The sequence below is a fragment of the Papaver somniferum genome, chromosome 3 (genome assembly GCF_003573695.1).
Source record: "Papaver somniferum cultivar HN1 chromosome 3, ASM357369v1, whole genome shotgun sequence".
NCBI lineage: Eukaryota > Viridiplantae > Streptophyta > Magnoliopsida > Ranunculales > Papaveraceae > Papaver > Papaver somniferum.
In genome coordinates this window covers 228,615,902-228,639,637 of record NC_039360.1, presented here as the reverse complement: position 1 = coordinate 228,639,637, position 23,736 = coordinate 228,615,902, and the positions used below count along the sequence as shown (strand labels likewise).

The window sequence follows — 23,736 nt, the reverse complement described above, 5'->3', positions numbered from 1 at the left end:
TGGGACCTAATCTAAAATATTAAAGAAATTTGTACAATTAAAGAAACAAATATATTTTTCATTCCTTTAAAAGACAATATATTTGGCTCCAATAATTAAATTGCATAAATAGTTTATACTACATAAATTCGATATCTTTTAATTTTTCTTTTTTATTTCCTATTTATAATGCTCTTAACAATTTTAGTAAGTTTTTAATACTTTCATTTTAATTAATATAAAATAGGTAAATAATTACGGATAGTCAGGTAAAGTATTATGGTCTCCTTAATATTTTGACAAAGTCAAAGCTGACTGTCTTTTAGAAACATATGAGGTATTATTTTATTCTTTTATTTTAAAAATATTTGTTGTAATTTTTAATATTTAATTTAAAATATAAATAATTGTAAGAAAATATTTTTATTAAAAAACGATTATAACTGACATGAAAACGGGAATTATTAAAAAACGGTTATAACTGACATGAAAACGGGAAAAATTGTCTAAAAAACTTACATTAAAATGTCATGTAGATAGAAAAACGTAAAATTCAATTTTAGAAAAGCGGTTACAACGTGTGAGAAAATGGAAAAACGGTCCTAAAAAAATGATGTTATTTCTTATTTATCGGCATTATATAGGCACAGGGTTCGGGGACCCTCGCGGCCACAATATATGGGTGCGACCGCCTTAACGGGTGTTTTTTTGGAAAAAAAACGGTTGTTTTTCAAGAACGCGCAATTGGGGGATATCAAAACTAATTGGGGGATATGAATTACTTCCCCCAACCAATAGTGTCTGCTAAGGGGTGTTTTCTGGGGGCGAAAATACTAAAACACCCTTTGGTTAATTAAAAATCATTCTGAAAAGATTGTTATACCCTTCCCACAAAATAAAAAACTTAAATTCAAAAACAAAATCAGTTATCCCCCATTCCCATTTGTGCCGGCACACTCGGTTAGTGTTAGATTTAAAAAAAAAAAAAATTCATCTTCATCGTCGTTGTTTATCCGTTCTTCATCGACGATTAATCGTTAATTCAAAATTTCTTCGTCGATTAACCTACTTGAATCTATAACAATGCCTCCACGAAAGAACCCAGTTACCAAATCGAATTCAAAATCGATTGCTCAAAAAAAACAAGAACAAAGGATTTGTTTGATTTCTCAAGAGAAAGAAGAAGAACAACAACAAGAGGATTCGGACCATCAAACTCTCGAAGAAATGGCTTCTGTTAGAAGGTTAGTGATTTTTAACTGTTTATCATTGTTTCAATCGATTTACAGCAGTGGATTTAGGTCAAAATAAAAAATCCTAACTCAAACAGTTGAGACTGAACGAGCTCCGGCATTGAAATTAGGATGAATACTACGCCGGGATTTGCTTACGGCATTGATGTTAGGGTGATGTCGTTTTTCTTTCAGGCATTGGATTTACGATGGATACCAAGCCGGCCTAGACCCTAAAATTACCAGACAATCAATGTTTAGTACCGGCATTGTTCTGTATTATTCGACAATTCCGGCACTGCAGTTTTGGTATACAGGAAAAACATAGGAATACCTGGGATTATCGGCATCGTCCAATTTTTTCGTCAATACCGGAAATCAGTCTCGGCATGGTCGTGTTTTCAAAAGACACTTCTGGCATAGGTTACCGGCATGGTCGTGTTGCCGATATACAATACCGACTTAGGTGTTGCAATGTCGTTTTTCAATATTTCTCTGTCGGCATTAGATAGGATTACTATTTTTCGTTCATTTATTTCGTACGTATTTTGATAGGGCGTTAGCCAAGGAAGCTAAGAAAGGAAAAAGTAAAGATGCTTGCCTTAACAAAAGAAAGAAAAACGATCTTGCACTACAAAACAGAGGGCCTTTAGTGACGGTTCTCAAACCGTCACAGATATCAAAATAACCGTCACAAATGTGACTTTGTGACGGGCAACAATCCGTCGTGACTAATGGGGTCACAAATGTTTGTTGTGACGGTTGCGACCATTTGTGGCGTTTGGTAAACCGTCACGAATATATTTGTGACGCTTGGTCAAACAGTCATAAGTACTTTCCTGCCGCCGTCATATTTTCCCGATAACGGCAGCCGTCGCCGGATTTTTCTGTTGTGACGGTTTACAAACCCTCACTAATATATTAACTATTGGCTGCGGCTTTTTCTCGATGTTTGCCGGACCTCGATACCGGTCTTCCGTCGTCGGCGACTGATTTTGCGACTCACATAAAAATTAGATAGATTTTCAGAACTTGCATCATTTGAAGTACTGGATAACCTTCCATTGCAGAATTCTTGTACCATTCATAATTCTTATACCATTCCAATCAAAGTTTTACATAGATGCACTATAGAAACAACAGTAAGATGTTTCATTGTTCAAAAAACATAATTCTGGGCAACCAAACAACACCCAGAGAGTTCAAAAAGCTTGTAACTAAGATTATCAACATCCAAAATGCGTGTGGAAAGTTTGGGACATGATAATAACACACTTGATGGCATGAAAACAAAATAAAAGAGATACCAGTCCCTTGTAGCAAAAAAAAACAAGCACCTGAGTCGCCATGGTTATATATTAGTAGCATATCAGTCAAGCATCTATATATGTGCACCAAGATCTTCCATTCATGGACTGTTCCCGATCTCTGCGTCAGTCGATGGGGTAACAGTGCTGGCAGTTCCCAGTCCATGATGCGAAAGAAATGCCTCCAGTTCAGCTATCCGTTGCATTGCTGCTTGAAGTTGTGAAACAGTATTCTCCAATTGATGTCTAAGGTTCAAAACTTCAGCATCTGGGTCAGTGGTAGGATTGGTGGATGATTCTTCACCCTAATATTTCTTTGGCTTTATACCATTTCCTAGACAGCGAACACGGCCACCTTTATCCCGTCCTCGCACTTGGGAAAAAGCATCATGTCGTCCTTGTAGCACAATATCAGAACCTGGTTGGCTAGCTTGGATCTCTACTTCCTCCATTTCCTTCTACAAAAATATCAATTACAAGAACAAATGCTTAAGTAATCATATGCAAATAATTTCAAAATTGATTAATAAAAAATCTAAAGTACGTACGAGTTCTGCAGCCACTTCTGGATCCATCAATACTTCATATGGGTCTTCAGTTTTCTTCTTTATAGTATGGGTAACACCAAAGATCTCGTGACGTTTAGGACGCCGTCCTAGTTTCTTTCCCGGCTATTAAAAATGTTACCTAAACACAAATCCGCGTCGGCGGCGCCAAAAATTTGATGGTTTTCCAAAAGTTGTTGTAGTTGTGGTAAAAACTTGGTTATTTTGAGACTTGTGAAGGAAATAATTTTTAGACTTAAAAAAAAAATAAAGATAAAACAAATTAAATTCAAAGGTGATGTAAATATTATGGAAAGACCAGGGTTCAGGATTTCACCATACACCTTTCTCCCATCGCAAAACAGACTTTGACCTCAAGGTTGCAAACTTGACGGAGAAGATTGAATGGAAATGCAGTTCCAAGTCGACCACGATATCTTCCCGCATATTGATCACCCACAACTTTCCTTAGATAAGATAGTAATTCCAAATAAATTTGTAAACAAACCCAATTAGAAATCACATCAGAAAATTGAATTTCAAACTTTGAAGAAACTTGCAATGGTGGGCATGATTTTTTGTTGTCACTCTTTTCTTCAAATATATCGAAAAAATCAGAAATATGAAAGATAAACAAATCTCTGATTTTTGTCCATAAAATCCAAGTATCTTCTACTTCTTTAAAGATGTTGAAGAAAACAGTAGGATAACAACCACCTACGTACTGAGACCTTATCACATATGATGGAAGGGCATTACCATATTTATGAATCTCTTTTGACCCCATCCTGCGATCTTCGGTATCTACGATATCTATATTCTGGACATCATCTTCTTTATGTATATATTGCAACACCATCCGATGATCTTCAGTCTCGACATTTTGTATATTTTGAACAACATGGTTTTGATTGACGTTACTACAATTGGACGCATCATCATATATCTTACCTCCATTTTTAGCGAGTTGATTCAAACGGGATATAAACGCTGCACAAAAATCTTTCATATCCTTTTTAAAACCAGTAATCATATTGCTAACTTCCTTCTGTAACCCATCTTGCTTGGTGCCTATATTGCTAACTGCTGTCGCCAAATTTTTAAATTTGTTCTCGTCCATTGATGGCTTTGCGGAAGATGATTAACCTCGCCCTGATACCAATTGTTATGGTCTCGCATAACAGATCATGGTTGTGACTACATGTGAAGATGAAAATGATGTAGAAATGGATTGTGGAATAGTTTCGATATCGTCAGAGGGACGCCGGACCTCTAGTACCATTTAAGGGACACTAAACCTCCTTGTTAGAAGATTAACACTTTGTTTACATAATAATTCTCTACTCTCTTCCATTGATCTTTCAAGCTATATATACACAGAGAAGTTATACAAGTTACGTAACTTACTATTTAACTGCCTACAGATAAGCAAAAACTACCAAAGATTTTTAACTACTAAACATGGTTATCTAAACAAGTCTAACCCCTACAAACATGACCCCAAATACACACGTAACACAATATATATACAAAATAATGAAATCAATCTCATTACAGTTGTATGAGATTCAAAACCCAAAACCAATATTTCTACAATCTTGTAAGAAATCATGTAAGTATTTTGGTTTGAATGTATAATCATGTTAAAAGAAAGAAATTTTTTTTTAAAATAAGCATCAAATGACCAACATCATAGCTCATCATAGCTCTTGCCGACTCCACAAATATTCAAGGTGGCCATCAGTACTGACCCAATAATCATCCAACTCAGAGGCGGACCTATCACTGGGTTAAAGGGGGCTTTAGCCCGGATAGCCTTCCCAGTCAACAAGGAAAAAAAGGAAGAAAATTCTGCTTGACCAAGGTTTCTAGCCCAGGCCTTAAAAGGAAATTTATCCATCCTGGATCCGTCCTGATCCAACTACCATATTACCTGGCGTGTGGTAGTGAAAACTTCTTTTTTAAGAACAATAAAGCTTGAAAAAACGAGAGATTACAACAATTTAGCCCAAAATGCCAGGACCAAAAAGCCCAGCAGAGAAAATCCAAGAAAAAGGCTAAGGGCCAAAATAAAAAGGCCTACCAACAAACGAAAATAAACAGAAGAAAATGAACACATCAAGCAAAGAAATCATATGGCCATTCAAGTCGATTCAAATCATCAAGCTAAGTATGATATTGCCTGAGTTGACATCTACCAAGATAAGTTCCTTTCTTAGCAAAGAAATCTGCTGATAAGTTAGTTTCTTTGGTTGCGTGCATAAAATAGAGAGATTGATTATCAAGTCCATCTTGCCTGAATGTACCAAGGGATCTTCCGGGAGCTGAACATATAACTGATAGCCTTGGAATCTGACTGAACTAAGAGTTTGCGCATACCATTTTGCATAGCCCATTCAATGGCTCTAATAGCAGCCAGGACTTCAGCAGTATAGTTTGTTGCTAAACATAACCTCATGGTCCTCGTCATTGCAAATAGGTCGGCAAGAGAAGAGCTGTAAGAAGTAATACTCACAACTGTGCTTTTACTTTCACTGGAGACGTTTGGAATTGGCAGAATCAATGACTCCTCGGATACATTCTATAAAAAGTTTCTCACGCCGAACCACAATCTTCCATGGTGGAACACACTTAACCATCAGATTCAGAATGCCCGATGCATGTCGAAAGTTTATCTGTGTAGGGGATACAATGGCGGATATTAGGTCAATAGCAGCGAAAGTTTATCTTTCAAAATCCTACATTATACAGGATGAAGATGTATAGTCCCACATCGAGCAGGAACAAAATCCTATCATGGTTTATATACGGCTAACGGGCCAATCTTAACCGGACATCAGGACGAAGTGATCGGGTTCTTCTTTGGACCCAGGAAAGTCCCCGGGCCCTTTACCGTAGAGATACGTGCTCGGAAACGAGTAAGCTACGCGCAAAGAGGTCCACTTGCTTTCGGGCAAAAGGCTGAGACACGTGTGGAGCCTGGATCGCTTTCCGTAGCAACCTTAGCCGATTTAACACAGTTATTCACTTGGTCCATTGGACTAACTGAACGGGGATTACGATTCAGATGTCCACCTTTTTTTTTAAATTAGTGAATTATATGTCAAAGTAATAAATGGTGGTAAATCACTTTTAAAAATTCATTAAATTATTTTTAATTATAAACACCGTGATTTCTATAATTTTAACAGAAAAGAATGGCAGGCAGCATTTGACAAACACATTATGTGCACAAAGATCAAACTTAATCGATTGACATAGATAGAACAATGGAAGCCACTCTTATCATCCCTTATTAACACAAAAAAATTTGCAAACAAAGCCTTTAGCTGATTTCTTTTTTATTCTGTAGAATTTGGTCCAAAAACTGCAAACACAGCTCACATGGCCAGTGCTAGAAATTCCAATTGATTCTACTGACTTCGCTACAAAGGACGGTTCATCAGGTCATGCCACTAGCATGGAACTGATTGAAACCAAGAACTCATAATTTAATAAAGTGTAACACCAATTTTGAGATCCAAAACCATAACCCTCGCCGACTCTTTAAAACTGTAGACCAATAAGATCAAATTTAAACCAAATTCATGGGTAAAAACATAATTCCACAAGGCGATTCTACGGAGCTTCTTTCGCCATCCGATACACACAACATGTTAACAAACTAAGCCTGGCAGTGAACGTGGTATCTCATAAATGTATCCAGACACAGTAAACTAAGCCTATGGATAGGAACCCCTCCTACAGACATAGTTCGAATTATGTAAATGCAAATTCACAGCCTAGCCAAATCTGCAGCAGCTAATTTGCAAGTCTGACAGTGGATGTACTATTTATTTGCAGAGGCCCCCAAATAGTGGGAAAAGTTCACAGTGAAAGTCACTGCACTATCCTTCTATTTCTACATAAAGAATCGATCATTTCTGGGTTCCAATCATATGTTACAAAAGAAAATTAAACATGGTGAAATACATAAGCTCGTGGTCCTTGTCATGATGTCGTCATACAAAAATTTGCAAGAGACGAGCCGTCAGAAATAATACTCACAACTAGACTTTTACTTTCAAGGGAGATGGGTAAATGACAACCTCATACTACTGGAATAAAAAGAAACCAATGGAAAAAACAAGCTCTGGAAACCTGCCTGACAACCTGGTAAAAATGGAGTGTTCTTACTCCTCATCCACCACGACTCCCAGCACTTGCTTGCTGGAATACCAACACCTGCTAGACTACTTATCTGCTTGGAGCAGTCATCCTAGTCCTCAACTACTTTTAGCCACTCAAAAAGCCTGGAGGGATGAGAAGCTATTTGCTAGGAATTATAGGATTTAATCAAGGAATCACTTTGAGTTCAGATTGATACCGCTGCTGGACTTCCTATACTCAACCAATAATAGCATCAGCTGAGCTCCAAGCGTTACACAAAATGAATCCTTGAATGCATCCTATAAATCCAAGCAAATTTGTCTTGTCATCCAACCACAACCACAATTTTCCATTGGCTCTGTATTTCGCACCACCATGCAGTAACAATTCACCTACATAATCTCATTAACCATCACATCACAGGTAACTATTTCAAACATGTCCTGCAATAACAATATGACCACATTATCTTTGATGAATCACCCTCTTTCTTAAAAAAAGAAAAGAACAGCATGAAAGTGTATAAATTATTAAATATACATAAGTGGAAAAAAAAAAGCAATGGATACAGGATGTGTTACGTAGATGATTTTACCAAAATCTCCACAACCTCACAAATTTCTTACACAGGGCATGTAAATAATGCATTCAGATATCTGCAACTAATGTATTCTTTGATATATTACTTCCTCACATATGATCCTTTTTAATCTAAACGATGCAGGGATGAAAATGCTGATATTCGAAATAAATATAATGATCCAAACATAAACAAGTTACATCCATCTATATATGCTCCTGCAGGTACACTAGACTGACTCAACAAAATACACTTAGATGTCTCAGTAGCAAAATTTCAGTAACAATAACATAAAAATGAAAGACATTTCTTATTGTTAAATGGTCTTCACTCAGGAGGATACTTCCCCGACGAAGAACTATGCTACTTCCATAAGAGGGACAGCACTCTACAACTACTAAACTTATGCATACACTTTCGTTATTCCAGCTTGAGGGGTTCACGTGGAGAAGACTTAAGGTATGCTTTATATCAAATTGACTAGAAGATATTCATCTTTAGTTACAATCCTTGAAGCACAACTGGGCCTCTCCCGGGTGTAAGAGAAATGTAATAAAATGGGTTACATCTGATCATTCGCTATGCTTATCAGTAAATCGCTCAAACCAGCTGACAACAGCTCAAAATAAAGCTATGCAGTCTCATTTTAATTTGCCACGAACACGCCGAAGCGCTAAAAGGCTAGGGAAAGAGAAACTACCTTTTTCTCACTCTCCCCAACAACCAAGGGATCTAGGACGAGTTTAAACGGCAGGTAGCAATTATCTGCAGCACATTTCATATAATCCTCAGAGTCTCTGGATTGGAATTTAGCTGCAAAATCCGACGTTACAGGGATCTGCAAATAAATATAATTAATAAGTGAGAGGAACAACATTAAAAACAAGCGAGAAGGGAGGCCATTGTATTAAATTTAGGTTGTGGTAAAATGTTAATGAACTAGCAAGATACTATGTGGTAAAACACGGGCGTTTTCCGGCTAAATGAAAAAAGCGCCTTGGTAACGATTTTTGACCGAATACCCATTAGTGCTTATTCTATAAGTTTTACCTAAAGTCAGCAGACATTTCAATTGGTTCTACTGACTTTGCTACAAAGGACGGTTCATCAGTCTTGCCACTAGCATGGAACTGATTGAAACCAAGAGCTCACAATTTAACAAAGTGTAATTGATTAATCAACACTTTATTTGAGCACCCAACAGAATTGGCTAAGTTAATTTAGCGTTGGAATTTCAAGGAAACAAAACGCTTTCAGACAATCTATGCATCCTATGCCCACAAACTAGAAGACACCAATTTTGAGATGAGCAGCAAATGACCAAAACCATAAACCTCGCCAACTCTTTAAAACTGTAGCCCAATAATGTCAAATATAAACCAAATTTATTGGTAAAAACATAATTCCATAGGCGATTTTTCCGCCATCCAGTTCACACAACAAGTTAACAAAGTAAGCCTGGTAGTGAACTTAGTATCTCATAAATGTAGGATATTGCATGTCCAGACACAGTAAACCAACTAGCATATGGATAGGAATCCCTCCTACAGACATAGTTCACATTATGTAAATGCAAATTTGCAACCCAGCCAAATCTGCAGCAGCTAATTTGTAAGTGTGACAGTGGATGTACCAGTTATTGGCAGAGGCCCCCAAATAGTGGTAAAGTGGGCAAAGTTCGCAGTGAAAGTCACCGCACTATCCTTCTATTTCTACACAAAGAATCGGTCATTTCTGGGTTCCAAGCATATATTACAAAAGGAAAACTCAATCCCTACACGATAATCTTAGTGCATGACTTTATCTTCTTGCAACAGATAATCATCATATGCCTTGGCTAACAGAGTTAGACAGGCAGTTAGACTGTATTTACAGGCAGTATCTACTGGCAGTTGGACAGTATTTTCTTTCAGAAAAGCTCAACTGTATAGAAAAAATAGAGCCGAGGAGCACCAAACACACAACAAAAAACAGCAGAACATAAAAAAGAACAGAATAAGGATACAATGAACTATCTCATGACTAGTCCAATTCAAAACAAGGACAGTTTTTGCATCTGTGCCCCTCGATATTCATTACTGATCAGTCTTAGTAAGTACCGGTATTTACCAATCAGATCAATAGGCACTGAACGAATGAAAAATTAGAGCTGATGAATCCAATTTGCTCTTCCACATTACAAGAACATTTTGTTGTACGATCTTTGCCTTACCAGCATTCTTTCAGGCACTAAAATGAAAGGTTGAAGCAAATAATGATTTGTCTTTTGGGTGTATGTGAGATTCTAAAATTTTAAGATTAGTAAATTTATATAACTGCTCAGCTCCGGCAAGATATGTGCAGTTTAGATAACCACAACTTTCAGTCAAAATTCGTGTACTTACCAATTATATTTCTATCCTCTGGCCAGAATTCGTGAAATCTGAAAGCCTTGGATAAAGGCTTGGTTGAAGAGCAGCCGTCTAGAATTCAGAAACAAATTCGAACAAAGCCAGAACAGCTATAGGCGCAAAGATAACGAGTCCCATCGCGTGTGTGCTGAACTTTCACCTAGCCACTGACATTATCTGATTTGCACAGTTCAGAAAGCAGAAAAGTGTACACGATCAGCACTTATACAACAAAATTAACATTGTTAAGAACATATATCAGATATAAGATTTAACCTTCAGGATGCTCATCACTGCCACAATAACCAGCCAAGAGACATCACCTACCTGAAAAACAAAAATAAACATGGTGAAATACATAAGCTCGTGGTCCTTGTCATCACAAATAAATTGGCGAGAGACGAGCCGTCAGAAATAATAGTCACAACTAAACTTTTACTTTCAAGGGAGATGGGTAAACGACACGACCTCATACTACTGGAATAAAAAGAAACCAAGGGAAAGAACAAACTTCCAGAACCTGCCTGATAACCTGGTAAAATGGAGTGTTCTTACTCATCCCACCACGACTCCCAGCACTTGTTTGCTGGAATACCAACACCTCCTAGACTACTTATCCACTTGGACCAGTCATCCCAGTCCTCAACTACATTGAGCCACTCAAAAAGCCTGGAGGGTTGAGAAGCTACTTGCTGGGAATTATAGGATTTACTCAAGGAATCACTTTGAGTACAGATTGATACCACTGCTTGACTCAGAAGTGGCAGAGCCACATATCCTATACTCAACCAACAATAGCATCAGCTCCAAGCCTTACACAAAATGAATCCTTGAATGCGTCCTATAAATCCAAGAAAATTTCTCATGTCGTCCAACGACAGCCACAATTTTCCAATGGCTCTGTATTTCGCACCACCATGCAGTAACAATTCACCTATATAATCTCATTAAACATCACATCACTAACAATATGACAACATTATCTTTGATGAATCACCATCTTCTCAAACAAAAAAAAAGCATGAATACAGATTATTGTTATGTATAAGACTCACCGAAATCCCCACGAGCTGACAAATTTCTTACACAGGGCACGTATAATGATGCATTCAGATATCTGCAAGTAATGTATTCTTTGATATATTACTTTCTCACATATGATCCTGTTTGATCTAAACGATGCAGGGATGAAAATGCTGATATTCGAAATAAATATAATGATCCAAACATAAACAAGTTACATCCATCTATATATGCTCCTGCAGGTACACAAAATACACTTAGATGTCTCAGTAGAAAAACTTCAGTAACAATAACATAGAAATGAAGGACATTTCTTATTGTTAAGTGGTCTTCACATTCCGGAGTATACTCCCCCAGTGAAGAACTACGCTATTTCCATAAGAGGGACAACACTCGGCAACTACTAAAATTATGCATACACATTCGTTATTCCAGCTTGAGGGGTTCATGTGGAGATGACTTAAGGTATGCTTTATATCAAATTTGACTAGGAGACATTGCTCTTTGGTTACAATCCTTGAAGCATCCACAACTGGGCCTCTCCCATGTGTAAGAGAAGTGTAATTAGATGGGTTACTTCTGATCATTTGCTACGCTTATCAGTAAATCGCTCAAATCAGCTGACAACAACTCAAAATAAAGCTATACAGTCTCATTTTAATTTGGTAAATGATGGTAAACATCCACAAACGCGCCGTAGTGCTAAAAGGCTCGGGAAGGAGAAATTACCTTTTTCTCACCCCAACAACCAAGGGATCCAGGACGAGTTTAAACAGCTGGTAGCAATTAACCACAGCACATTTCATATAATAATCAGCAAATATACACTTCCAGATATCAGAGTCTCTGGATCGGAATTCAGCTGCAAAATCTGATGTTACTGGGATCTGCAACAAAATAAACGATCAGCATTAGCTACATGCTTAATGACATCAAATAAATATAACAAGTGAGAGGAACAACATCGAAAACAAGTGAGAAAGGAGGCCATTGTTTTAAATTTAGGTTGTGAACTTGTGGTAAAATCTTAAAGAACTAGCAACACACTATGTAGTAAAATGCGGGTGTTTTTCGGCCAAATGAGAAAAGCGCCTAGGCAGCGATTTTGACCGAATACCCATTAGTTGGCTGGGATCTAGGCGCGCAATCCCTAACCCTTAACCAAAGAGAAAAAAGAAGAGAAAGAAAGAAAAAATAACTGTTTTCCCTATCAGATGAAAGATACTTCTATTGTACACACAAAAACCATAACTTCGATCGAATTTTGAAAAGAAAAAAAAAATATATGGAGATAACAAGAAATGATGGAGGTCACTAATGGAATGAGATGTGTAATAGAGAGGTGGCATGAAAAGAGGAGAACTCTTATGTCAACATATCAGTCAATAACTTTATTGAGCATAGGATCTATCAAAAACTTGACCCCCAAAAAAGACCTTGTGATTTGAGTTAGTATATTTATAACTAATTCTTCTCGAATGGATTCTAGATTCTTAAACACATCCATCTCCCTGAACTCTAAGCAGACTCTTAAACAATGAGTTAAATAGGCACACATAGAAATGTTGGACATGGTTAGGATTATTTCCTGTCATTTATAAGGTCTTCTTTCCTGGAACTACACAACTTAGCAATTTTTTCTGCTTTACTTCTCTTACTTGCAGGACCAAAACACGTATAGTAAAGACGTGAGCTCAGAAATAAGTAGAACTGAGCAAAACATAACCTACAACAGCACAACCACTCGAGTCTTCAGGTCAAGTGCTTTTATATCTTGTGGTACTCCACTATATCTTCTTAATCATTGAGTTGGATAACATGAGTCACCAAGAGTCTAGATTTTATTTTAATTTTGTTGTTGGTTTGACATTACCAGGAGGCTAGATATTAATGAAGGCTGACAATGTTGGAAATTTTTATATGAAAAACTTGAAACTCTTAGATGATATCTTCGGAGATATAGGAGCATAGAAGTGTCACCCGTACAGAGCCAGCTCTAGTAATGAAGCTGTGAAGCAAGACCTGGTTATTTGTAATTTCTCTTCCATTGACTTGATTCCGCTTGCTTACAAATGTTAGAGACGATGTCTATTTATAGCCATCATTGCGACTCTCTAGAGTCTTCTTTACAAGACCGACCTTTGTACTCTCTAGCTTTATCTGGAGATTTCTTTTCTAATAAGCTTGTACAACATACTTCCTAGACAACCATTTTCCTGTTTACATCAGAACTTTCTGGACTTCTTATGTAGCTAGACTAGTACAAGACTTAGCTAAAACGCCTTGACTGTTCTACACTATTTGCTCTCTAGATTTGTCTAGATAATTGTTTTCTTAATGTACAATTACGAATTACATGTTCCAACAAACAATACTCATTTTTGCAGATGGGAATCAAAGCCAATTGTTACCAACAATTAAGCTTCTGTTGGACATTGATCCCAAATCCAGTCACACAGATACTAAAACCTACCTGAGTAAAAAAGGGAAATTCCATCAGTCTAGTAAATTTAGTAAGACATTTATAGTGTTGTTCAATACTGTATAGGTTTTTATGCTGAAACCCGTTAAAATCAACTTACAGGGGTGTATTGGATCAAGATTTGTATGGATTGCCTGAATCTAGTAGATTTATAATGTTTCTTTAAAGATTCTTAATCCAATACACCCCTGTTAAAACCGTGCATTCTTTCAATAATAATTATTGTTAATTGTTACTCCCTCCGTTTTAGGAAAAGAGATACTTTCACGGAGGTAGTCTTATAATTTATCTCCCCAAGAAAAAATCTCAACCCCAATCCCTAGAAATCTCAGAAAAAAAAAGTATGGACCTAAAAATCTAATTTCAGGGTTCTAAGCCATCAAAAGACAACTAGGTTTCTGGAAACAGAAAATCCAAATCTACGGAGAAAACTAGATCACAATCTACAAACTCAATCATGATTATCAAAGCAACATTAACCCTAGAAAGTCATCACGAAAAACGAATTTGTGAAGAAATTTCTCAATAAACTACAAGACAGTATACATTAGAGAAACTAAAAACAAAACAGAATCAGCATATTAAGTTCGACCTAAAATGAGTACTCAAAAAAAAACCTAAAATCATCTAAAGAATTCAACCGAAAGTAAACTTACACAATCGATTTCCGTCGAATGAAGGTCGTCAGCACCAGCTGTAACTCTCATCAAAGGCTTGATGCCGGAGAAACGTAGGGGATAGAGTATGTCGGAGGGTTCCTATCGGAAAAGTGGAAATGGGAAAGGAGGACTGCGGCTGGAAATAGTGTAACGTTATGAAGCTTGTGGGATCCACTTCCAAAGATTCATGTGTAGGAAAGTCCCGAGGGAGGACCGTAAATAGAAGGGCCGGACCATGGGAACCCAAAAGATTAGGTGGTGCTGAATTCTGAAATACGGATTCACCAAAAGATTGTTTAGGGAGAATAGAACTAGTAGGGATATTTGGTACAAACTCTGGTGCGTTGGTATTTTTTTATGTAAGAAAATTGGTGGGTGGAAGTGAAGTTTTATTGAGGAAATCTTTGAAACACTTTGGTAATCATCTCAGTTTGTTTCTCTATAGAATTATTGAAAGAATCTTTTAAACTCCTAGTTTGTTTATCCAACAAACCCTTAATATCCTCCGACAGTTCCTTAACGCCACCATCGTTTGTACCCTCCGCCATGCCTGGAATCTGATACCAATTGATGAGCCCAGGTTGTAAGAAGAAGGTGTAGAAGAAAGTTAACAGTAAGAAGGGACGAATACAGACAAGAGAATTAGAAGAAATCAGAATGCAGAAGAGGAAAACAGATACAAGAACAACATATTTCCATTCATAAACAACATAACTAGTCTGATACATACATTACCTATTTATAACTAAGGATCCTAACAACTGACATAAACTGCTTACAACAACTGCCCCTGTTAGTAAGAAAACTGAGTCAGCTGCATCTTGTTCACAATAACAGGATAAGCACTATCACCGGGTCTCACTGAGTCAGTCAGAGCAATCAACTATGAAGTATTCTTAGGCTATATTTACGGTCTGTTTTTGAATAGAGTCTGTAACAACTTATGTAACTGCTTCACAATACCTTTCGAGTATAAATAAGAACTCTACTCCACAGTTTCAAGTGTGGAAGTATTTCACCCAAATATCATCTTCTAGCTTGGTATCAGGCTATAGATCCAAAATCCGGCTTCCGCACCTATCCAAAAACTAAAAAATCCATACAATGGCAGAGGTTACAACTACTCTACGCCAGGTTCAAATCCATCACCTTGTTACTTTGAAACATACTGGCACTAATCACGTATTGTGGAAGGCTCAGTTCAAGCCCATACTGAAAGGCTATGACCTAACAGGTTTTATTGATGGATCAAAACAAAAACCACCAAGGAATCTACCAGAAAGTGAGGATGTTAATCCTGCGTTTACAGCATATGAGCACCAGGACTCTTTGATCGTTGGTTGGCTCAATTCTACCTTGACTCTTGAGGTTCTCAGTGTAGTTGCAGAGCTTGATACTGCACAAGAGATATGGGATACCTTGGAATCTGAGTTTGCTCCAAAAACCTTTGCTCACCAGATGAATTTAAAGAGACATCTTCATAATCTGCACAAAGGTAATAAGACTTTGAAGGTGTATTTAAATGATGCTAAGCGTTTGTTTGATCAGCTTGCAGCCACAGGATACACCGTACCTGCTCATGAGAAAAAGCAATCCATTTGCAGTGGATTAAATCATACATATGACTCAATTGTCACAACATTAAGTACTGCTGAAACAATGGACATATCAACCTTCATAACTCATCTTCTGACATTTGAGATGAGGCTAGAACATCAGCTGTCTCAGATGCAAGAACCAGTTGCAAACTATGTCAGTTCCTCCTCATCATCTGCAGGCAGACCTGCACCAAGGGATTTTCCAAATACACCAAGAGGACCAAATCAGCCAAACAATAACAATCGTCTCCCTCAACAGCCTCCAAGAAATACTGGTAATGGTCCAGTCTATTGTCAGATTTGCAAAAAGCGTAACCATACTGCAGATCGATGCTGGTTTCGCTATGACAGAGATGCTCAACAGCATGCCAAAACGCCTGAAGCTTATATTGCCTTACCAAATGGTCCACCTAATGGCCAATGGTTTACTGATACAGGTGTGACCCATCATTTAACTCCTGATGTGAACAACATCTGTATACCGCATGAGTATGAAGGCACGGATCAAGTTCGTGTTGGTAATGGTAATGGTCTGGAGATTGCGCATATTGGTAACGCAACATTCACTCATAATTCCCGTTGTTTTCTATTGAATCAGATTTATCATGTGCCTAAGATTAAAACAAACCTTTTATCTGTTTCTCAATTCTGTAAAGACAACAACGTGTTTTTTGAGTTTCACACAAGCTGTTTTCTTATGAAGGACAAATGCACAGGAGCAATGCTGCTAAAGGGGAGGAGTGAAAATGGGTTGTATATTTTCGATGGCTTAGGTGACTTTTCTCCTTCCAAACCTCCACAGTCCTTTCTCTCAGCCAGTTTACCTGTTTGGCACCAGCGCCTGGGTCACCCCATGCTTGGAACGGTTTCAAAAATAATTAGGAATTTCTCCCTTCCTGTTGTGAATAAGAAGTTCGATTTTTGTCACTCTTGTCATGTTAGCAAGAGTAGAAAAATTCCCTTTTCCCTCAGTACTACTACCTTTGATACACCTTTAAGTTTGATTGTTTCTGATATTTGGGTTTCTCCTCAAATTTCAAGGACTGGTTTTCGTTATTTCATGTTGTTAATGGATGTTTTCTCTCACTACACCTGGGTGTTTCCAATGGTTCATCGTTCTGATGCTTACAATATTTTTGTTCATTTTCACAAACAAATAGAAAATTTATCTGGTTACAAAATCAAGGTTTTCCAATCTGACAATGCTCTTGAGTACAAAAGAATTACCTCCTATTTAAACAGTTCAGGCATTCAACATAGATTTTCCTGCCCTCACACCTCAGCTCAAAATGGTCTTGCAGAGAGACGTATAAGGAATGTAACAGAAAGTGGTCTAGCGCTTCTGTTTCATGCTCATTTGCCTAAAGATTTTTGGTCAGATGCCTTTACAACAGCTTGTTATCTAATCAATAGGATACCTAAATCTAAAACAGATTCAAAAACACCTCTTGAGTTGTTGTACAAAAAGAAACCAGATTATACTTCTCTTAGAGTGTTTGGTTGCTTAGCTTATCCATGTCTAAGGCCTTACAATGCAAACAAATTAGAACCCCGGTCACTTCCTTATGTATTTTTAGGATACAGTGCCGCACATAAAGGCTATATTTGCCTCCATCTGCCAACCAATATGCAGTATATTTCACGCCACGTAAGATTTGAAGAAACCACATTCCCATTCTCTCCTCGACAGCAACATACTCTTGACGTTTGTCAGCCTATTACTGCAACAAGCACAGATATCCTTGGCTCTTCTATTTTCAGTCCATCTGCACCTACTCAGATGCAGCTGCAGCAGCCACTGTCACCTGCATTAGAGCTGCAGCCTCAGGCTTTTGCTCAAGAATCTCCAGAGTTTTCACCAGCTGCTTCAGCAGAGTCAGCAGATAATTCCTTGCCTCCTGCTCATGTTGTCTCTGAAATTCAACCTACTCTACAGCAAGAGCAACAAGGTCACATGATGGTGACACGTGCTAAATCAGTATTTCACCCAAATATCATCTTCTAGCTGCCCCAACCTCCCAAACTTCCTAATACAATCCTAAACATCCATAGGGTACAGTAAACAGTAAAACTAAGTACACTTAAGATAATAACATATACTGATAATAATATACTAGTCAAACCCATAAACATGTTCCTATCACCCAATTTGCTCGAGAAAGAAAAATGGAAGAATAATGTAGAAGGTAGGTGTGGCTGGACTGCCGTATAGTACGAGATCAATATTTATATGTAGGTATTAGGGTTTTATAAGCCTTTGATCTTTTAGATCGGTCGGTTATAGGTGATGTCGGTCGGTATGCATATACAACCGAGTGGCACCGGAAATAGCTCGGTTTTTTCATGCAATTACCGTACAGGGCCGTTAGCTAAATCGGGCTCGGGTTGGTTAGGTGATTTTTAGGTCAGGTCGGACGGTTTGGGCGGTTTAGACGGGTCCATGTGCTCTCCTAGTCTAGCGAGACTCTTATCAACGAGATAAAAATTCTTTCTCTGCATTGGGCTTCTACTCATCCTTGTATGAAAGGGTTAACAGTAGATGAGGTTATTGCCAATTGGCAACATAGACTTTTTAATCCTCCATGAGTTTTAGTTGTTTTTTGTTTTGATTTGTTGGGAGAATCTCTTTGTTCTATTTTATATCTTGGCCTCCCTATGTCCTTGGAGTTTTGGGTTGTAAATTTGTGAATTTTCCATATACATAGTACAACTTAGTCTTTATTGAGCAAAAAACAAAGGGAACCCACAGATAATATAAGCATTCATAAGTATCACCTTTTAGTTTTTAAAATCAAAATTCAGACACAGCCATTCTAACCAGAAACTAAATCCTACTGCACTGTCTTTTTTCAAAAAAAAAAAAAAAAAAAAATGCCATAAACCAACTGATTCCCTTTACTAAATTGACCACCAAAGTCGGATGATAGCACAAAACTACCTAAAAAAAGCATGAAATCTTACTGATTGCAGGTATATTAGATTCGTGAGAATCTTAAGACGGTAGAAAATTCATAATATTCTACACAAGGGTTACCAATGTCTTGTTACCAGGTGCTTCAACAATAATATTCTTTGCCTTTTTATCTTCTTCTTCTTCCATGGTGTCACAAATGATCTCACCTCTTGTCTCTGGCAAACAAAAAGTAAACAACCCGCAAACAACAATCACCAATCCAAATACTCCATATGATAAGAATCCATTGTCATCAACTCCTCTTTCAGCTGCAATCAATATTGGACTAAAAATACCACCAAAAACAAGAGCTTGTCTCGCCATTGACAGTGCTGAATTCCTCACGCAGGTTGGAAACAGTTCTAATGTGTATATCAATAGCACGTTAAACGCCGTACATGCGCTAAAGAATGATACTAGTTCAACACCGATTCTCAATGCTTGTTGTCCTTGGTGGATAACCACACACATGATGCTACAAAAACCACTCAACATTGTGAAAAACAACATTGAACTCCTTCTTCTCAGTCTTCCTATTAGGAAATAGGTGATTAACGAAGATGGCAACTCTGATAGTGCATTTAACGTAACACTTAAATAAAGACTTGAAGCCAAACTCCCAACGCCTAACGGGATCCCGTAGTACATCATTCCGACTCCGAATGAAACTACCATAACGGCAGACAGTCTCCTAAAAGCCCATGTTGTATCCCACAACAATTTGATTGAGGCGTATAAATCTGTGTTGGATTGTTTTGGCTCTATAGATAGGTCGATACCCGATAAACTTATGCTCAACAAATTATTATTACTTCCATATAAATCAGGATCAGGAGAAGCAATACTCTTCAAAGTATTAATGGCTTCTTCTTTTCTTCCTTGCACCATTAACCACCTTGGAGATTCATAAGTCATGAAGTGAACCATAACAGAGTAAACAATTGCTGGAACCGAAGTTAAGATATAAAGAATTCTCCAAGAATATCCTCTTGTTAAATAAGCCATGACTGGTAATGATAAGAAGCCAAGAGTGAAACAAATGAACCCAATAATACCCACCTTATCACGGCGACTTTTTCCAACGATTTCTGTTGATAGAACAAGTGAGCAGGTACCTATTGTGGCCCGGCCAAACCCGGTTACGAATCTTAGAATTGAGTAGATCCAGATATTAGGTGAAAACGCTGTTAACAAAGTTGATGAAGACATTATAAGGCATGAAATAACTAATAAGTTTTTCCTACCAAGTTTCGAGTCGGCTAATGTAGCAAGAACAAGTCCACCCAGTAGACAACCGAAGAAGAAAGATGAAGTTGGTAAACCTGCAACAACAGGACCCCAACAAGATAGGCCCCATTCCGAGACTGTTGATGTTTGGATCGGTTCATTCCATGTCCATGCGTTTCGAGGCAATTTACACAAGTTGGAGATCGTTGTCGAGTTGCACAACTCAATATGGGAATCTATACAGTGCCATGCTGGTTCTGCATCTGCGAACACACTTATAAAAGTTTGTTGTGCATCGAAAACCCATGCAAAAGATACAAGCACGGCTTGCAGTAATTGAGCCCAGCCGAAACTTCCAATGAATCGTTCTATTGTCTCGTCAAAGGTTTTGGAGTATCTTTCGAGGAGAGGATGAGTTTGAGAATCATCAGGGTTGAGAAGAAGGTTTGATGTATCCGCCATCAATATGTATATATAATTTTAGGTACGAAAATTCATGAAGTACTGATCGAGAAGAAAGCAACACGAATATTGCTGGGATGAGAAACGGAGATATACCAGGAAGCAGCAGCAAGAAGTAATAAGAGATATACCAAGAATTCAATAGCGTGTACTATATATAAGCTTGCAGCAGAAATTCTACTACTACTAGAATTCTTAATACAACTAGAATTTTGAATAACTAGGACTTCGAGACAACTTCTAGACAACAAGTCTGCTATGCCTGATGTTCCACGCGGGCTTGATGTTTGAAGTACACCGAGTTATGACCAATGAACAGGGTTATAGTTTCTGTTAGTTTTTAGATGTTTGAAACTCTCATGCTTGTAATGGAGCAAGACTAGATTTCTTTAAACTCTTTGTTTGCTCAAGTTACAACAGAGTGCATCACTGCCTATTTATAGGCTTTACAATTGCCATGCATCACAAACTCTGGTTTTATCTAGAGTTCTCTATATTTTGACCATCCTTACAACTTGGCACAGACTCTAGTATTTTCTCAGCATTACAAATTATAATACTCCAACAGTTTCCCATATTCAAAAGAAAAAAAACAAAATAAAATAAATAACTACAGAGAGAGCAACGGCTTAGATACAGCGTTTAACAATTCACTCAGATACATGATAGTCAAGTATATCATGAAACTTCAACAAAACATAGAAAAACCATTCAACTGGTAGAAATATAGTTTCACCGTAAAACCAATAAAATTTGTTAGAATCTGTTCAGGGAATTTAAATAAGTCTGACTCTTCGAACAAATAAAATTGGAAGAGGCAGCATGATATTATATCTAACTCAGAAAAAATACAAATATGAAAACAGACATAGGAGTACTTGTTATAAATAAAAGAAGATTTTGATTTAGAAATCGAGTTCTTGCATCTTGCCAAATTAGATTTTATGTTACATAGCCTACCTAAAGTACTTCTAATTGTATTGTAGAAAAGAAATAAAAAATGGTATTCAAAGAATACGCTTTAACGCGCAGATTAAGATATCAGTCAAATCATGCAAGTTTATATTTTTTTCCGCCAATGGTGACTCCATTTATGGCTCATCATTGAAGACGCTTTCGCAAGCATCAATTCGCATGCTAGAAGTAACTGCATGTTCTTCTGCTGTTCCATATTTTCCGTCTTCAAGCGATTGTCCAGCAAGCGTAAGATCATCCGTCAAAAGTTGATAAAGAAGATCACACATATGGTAACGGAGCTTCAGTTCAGGAGGAGCACTGTCAAACAAATTCCTGTTGTAGTTTAGGGCATCAGCAACACTAATAAATGCATGGTTAAGCGCGATGCTAGTGAGACCAAAAAGATCAGAATATTCAGTACGAGGATCGTTTTCAAGCATGTCTAAGCAGAAGTTAGGATTTCGGGTTTGTGCGCAGACTTCCGTGACAAGGCCTCTGGTTAGTTTCTTACTAATGTTGAGCTTCCCTTCAGTGACTGCAGCACTACTAATGCAAAACAATAACACCAGTAAAACAATGGAAGATGAGGCCGGGAACTTAGGGAATGTAATGGAAGCTGCCATGTCTAGATCTGTTTCTTTTTCGTTTTTGGGTGACAATTGCAACCCCATTTAAGATATGCATGGTGTTATATAGTACTAAGCTAGCTAAAGCTGCGGATTTTAGGAAGGTCTTAGTTTATTATAGGGAACTATACATTCTTTGTATGTTTACAACCTCATTTCGTTTAAAATGAGTTTTTTCTTGCCAAAGTCACACAAATAAGATATTTTTTTTTGATTAACTGCTGACATAACTGGCTGGATACGCTTGCTGTTGTTTCCCATATGCACGTAACTGTTGTATAGGCCCAAGCGGTCAGTTGAAGAGAAATCTTCCAACAGGAAGCGCTTGCAAGTAGCTGCCATCCAACAGGCACTCCTGACTTGGAAGGAACCATCGGGATGCTACACTCTGATTTCCAAGTTATTGCGTCAGCCATGCCAACAGCACTCAGCCAATCCGGACTGTAAAAAGAAGAGACCTGAAGCGTCAAATTTAAGTGCTTGCCGGAGAAGATAGAGCAGGGACATTTTGCTGCAGCTATTCGAGTTTTGTCCCCGAATGGGGTTGCTCCTTGCAGCGTGCAAACCTTGGATGAACTACATTCTAAACACCCTGAAGCTCCTTCACCTTCCATTCCAGACGATGTTGTTGATGGTGATCCTTTCACGGTTGAGCCAAGGGTTGTTTTGAGGGCCGTCAAGGGTTTTCCTAAAGGTACGTCTTGTGGTCGTGATGGGCTACGTGCACAAAATCTAGTCGATGCTCTGAGTGGTGCAGCGGCGGAAGTTGCGGATGAGTTGGTGGCTTCGATTACAGGGGTGGTCAACCTTTTGTTGGCAGGTAAGTGTCCCAAGGCTTTGGGTGAGCTAATTGCTAGTGCACCCCTTACTCCTCTTCTCAAACCTGGAGGTGGTCTTCGGCCTATCGTGGTAGGTACTATTTGGCGACGCTTGGTCTCCAAGGTGGCTGCCTTTTCAGTTGGCAAGGACATGTTATCTTACTTGGGGGATTTTCAATTTGGTGTGGGTGTGCCGGTAGGAGGTGAAAGTATACTTCATGCTGTCAATGGTTTGTTGGAATTGAAAGGGCAATCGAACAAGATATCAATGTTGCTTATTGACTTTTCGAATGCGTTCAACATGGTAAGCAGGTCTTGTCTTATTCGGGAGGTCCGGCTTCACTGCCCAGGTATTTCTCGCTGGGTAGAATTTTGTTATGCAAGGCCTGCTAAACTTTATTATGACCAACACATCTTGTCCTCTGCGCTCGGTGTTCAACAAGTTGATCCGCTTGGTCCCCTTTTGTTTGCTCTGACACTTCACCCCCTTGTAAAATATATTGCTTCTCGCTGTCAGCTGTATTTGCACGCTTGGTACCTGGATGATCATTGGTGACACAATGGAGGTTGCCAGAGCTTTGAGTATTATAGAATCTGAAGGACCAAGTAGGGGCTTACATCTCAATATCAAGAAGACTGAGGTTTCTTGGCCCACGCTTGATCCACGCAGCATTGAGGTAAGTGTTTTTCCCCCCGATATTGGTCGTCCTAGCAAGGGAGTTAAGCTGCCGGGTGGTCCTGTGAGTTTG

The 23,736-nt window shown here is 38.1% G+C and overlaps 3 protein-coding genes and 1 long non-coding RNA gene across 7 annotated transcripts; all 4 read right to left on the bottom strand.

Annotated features, from left to right (window-relative positions):
- Window positions 1-2,325: 2,325 nt before the first annotated feature.
- Window positions 2,326-4,381, bottom strand: LOC113362230. Of its 2 annotated transcripts, XR_003365645.1 has the most exons (3): window positions 3,823-4,381; window positions 3,067-3,530; window positions 2,326-2,976 (listed from the first exon to the last, which is right to left on the bottom strand). XR_003365645.1 is itself a non-coding variant. In XM_026605174.1 (2 exons), exon 1 carries the CDS (start codon window positions 4,181-4,183, stop codon window positions 3,389-3,391), a length of 795 nt encoding a protein of 264 aa, XP_026460959.1. In that variant the 5' UTR covers window positions 4,184-4,381; the 3' UTR covers window positions 2,326-2,976; window positions 3,067-3,388. The 2 variants fall into 2 exon arrangements, 1 of the variants encoding a protein (XP_026460959.1); XM_026605174.1 differs by having other exon boundaries at window positions 3,067-4,381.
- A 2,538-nt stretch (window positions 4,382-6,919) lies between these two features.
- LOC113358861 lies at window positions 6,920-14,508 on the bottom strand. Of its 3 annotated transcripts, none has more exons than XR_003364793.1 (8): window positions 14,344-14,508; window positions 13,617-13,678; window positions 11,935-12,092; window positions 11,238-11,299; window positions 10,459-11,116; window positions 10,177-10,359; window positions 8,493-8,630; window positions 6,920-7,655 (listed from the first exon to the last, which is right to left on the bottom strand). It is a non-coding gene; the product is annotated as an uncharacterized LOC113358861 (long non-coding RNA). The 3 variants fall into 3 exon arrangements; XR_003364794.1 differs by lacking the exon at window positions 13,617-13,678 and having other exon boundaries at window positions 10,459-10,509; window positions 10,715-11,116; XR_003364792.1 differs by lacking the exon at window positions 13,617-13,678.
- A 4,455-nt stretch (window positions 14,509-18,963) lies between these two features.
- On the bottom strand, window positions 18,964-20,586 carry LOC113360795 (organic cation/carnitine transporter 3-like). Its single transcript, XM_026604257.1, has one exon. The coding sequence runs from the start codon at window positions 20,584-20,586 to the stop codon at window positions 18,964-18,966; it is 1,623 nt and encodes a 540-aa protein (XP_026460042.1).
- A 1,091-nt stretch (window positions 20,587-21,677) lies between these two features.
- LOC113360794 (pectinesterase inhibitor-like) lies at window positions 21,678-22,214 on the bottom strand. Its single transcript, XM_026604256.1, has one exon. It carries the CDS (start codon window positions 22,212-22,214, stop codon window positions 21,678-21,680), a length of 537 nt encoding a protein of 178 aa, XP_026460041.1.
- Window positions 22,215-23,736: the final 1,522 nt, after the last annotated feature.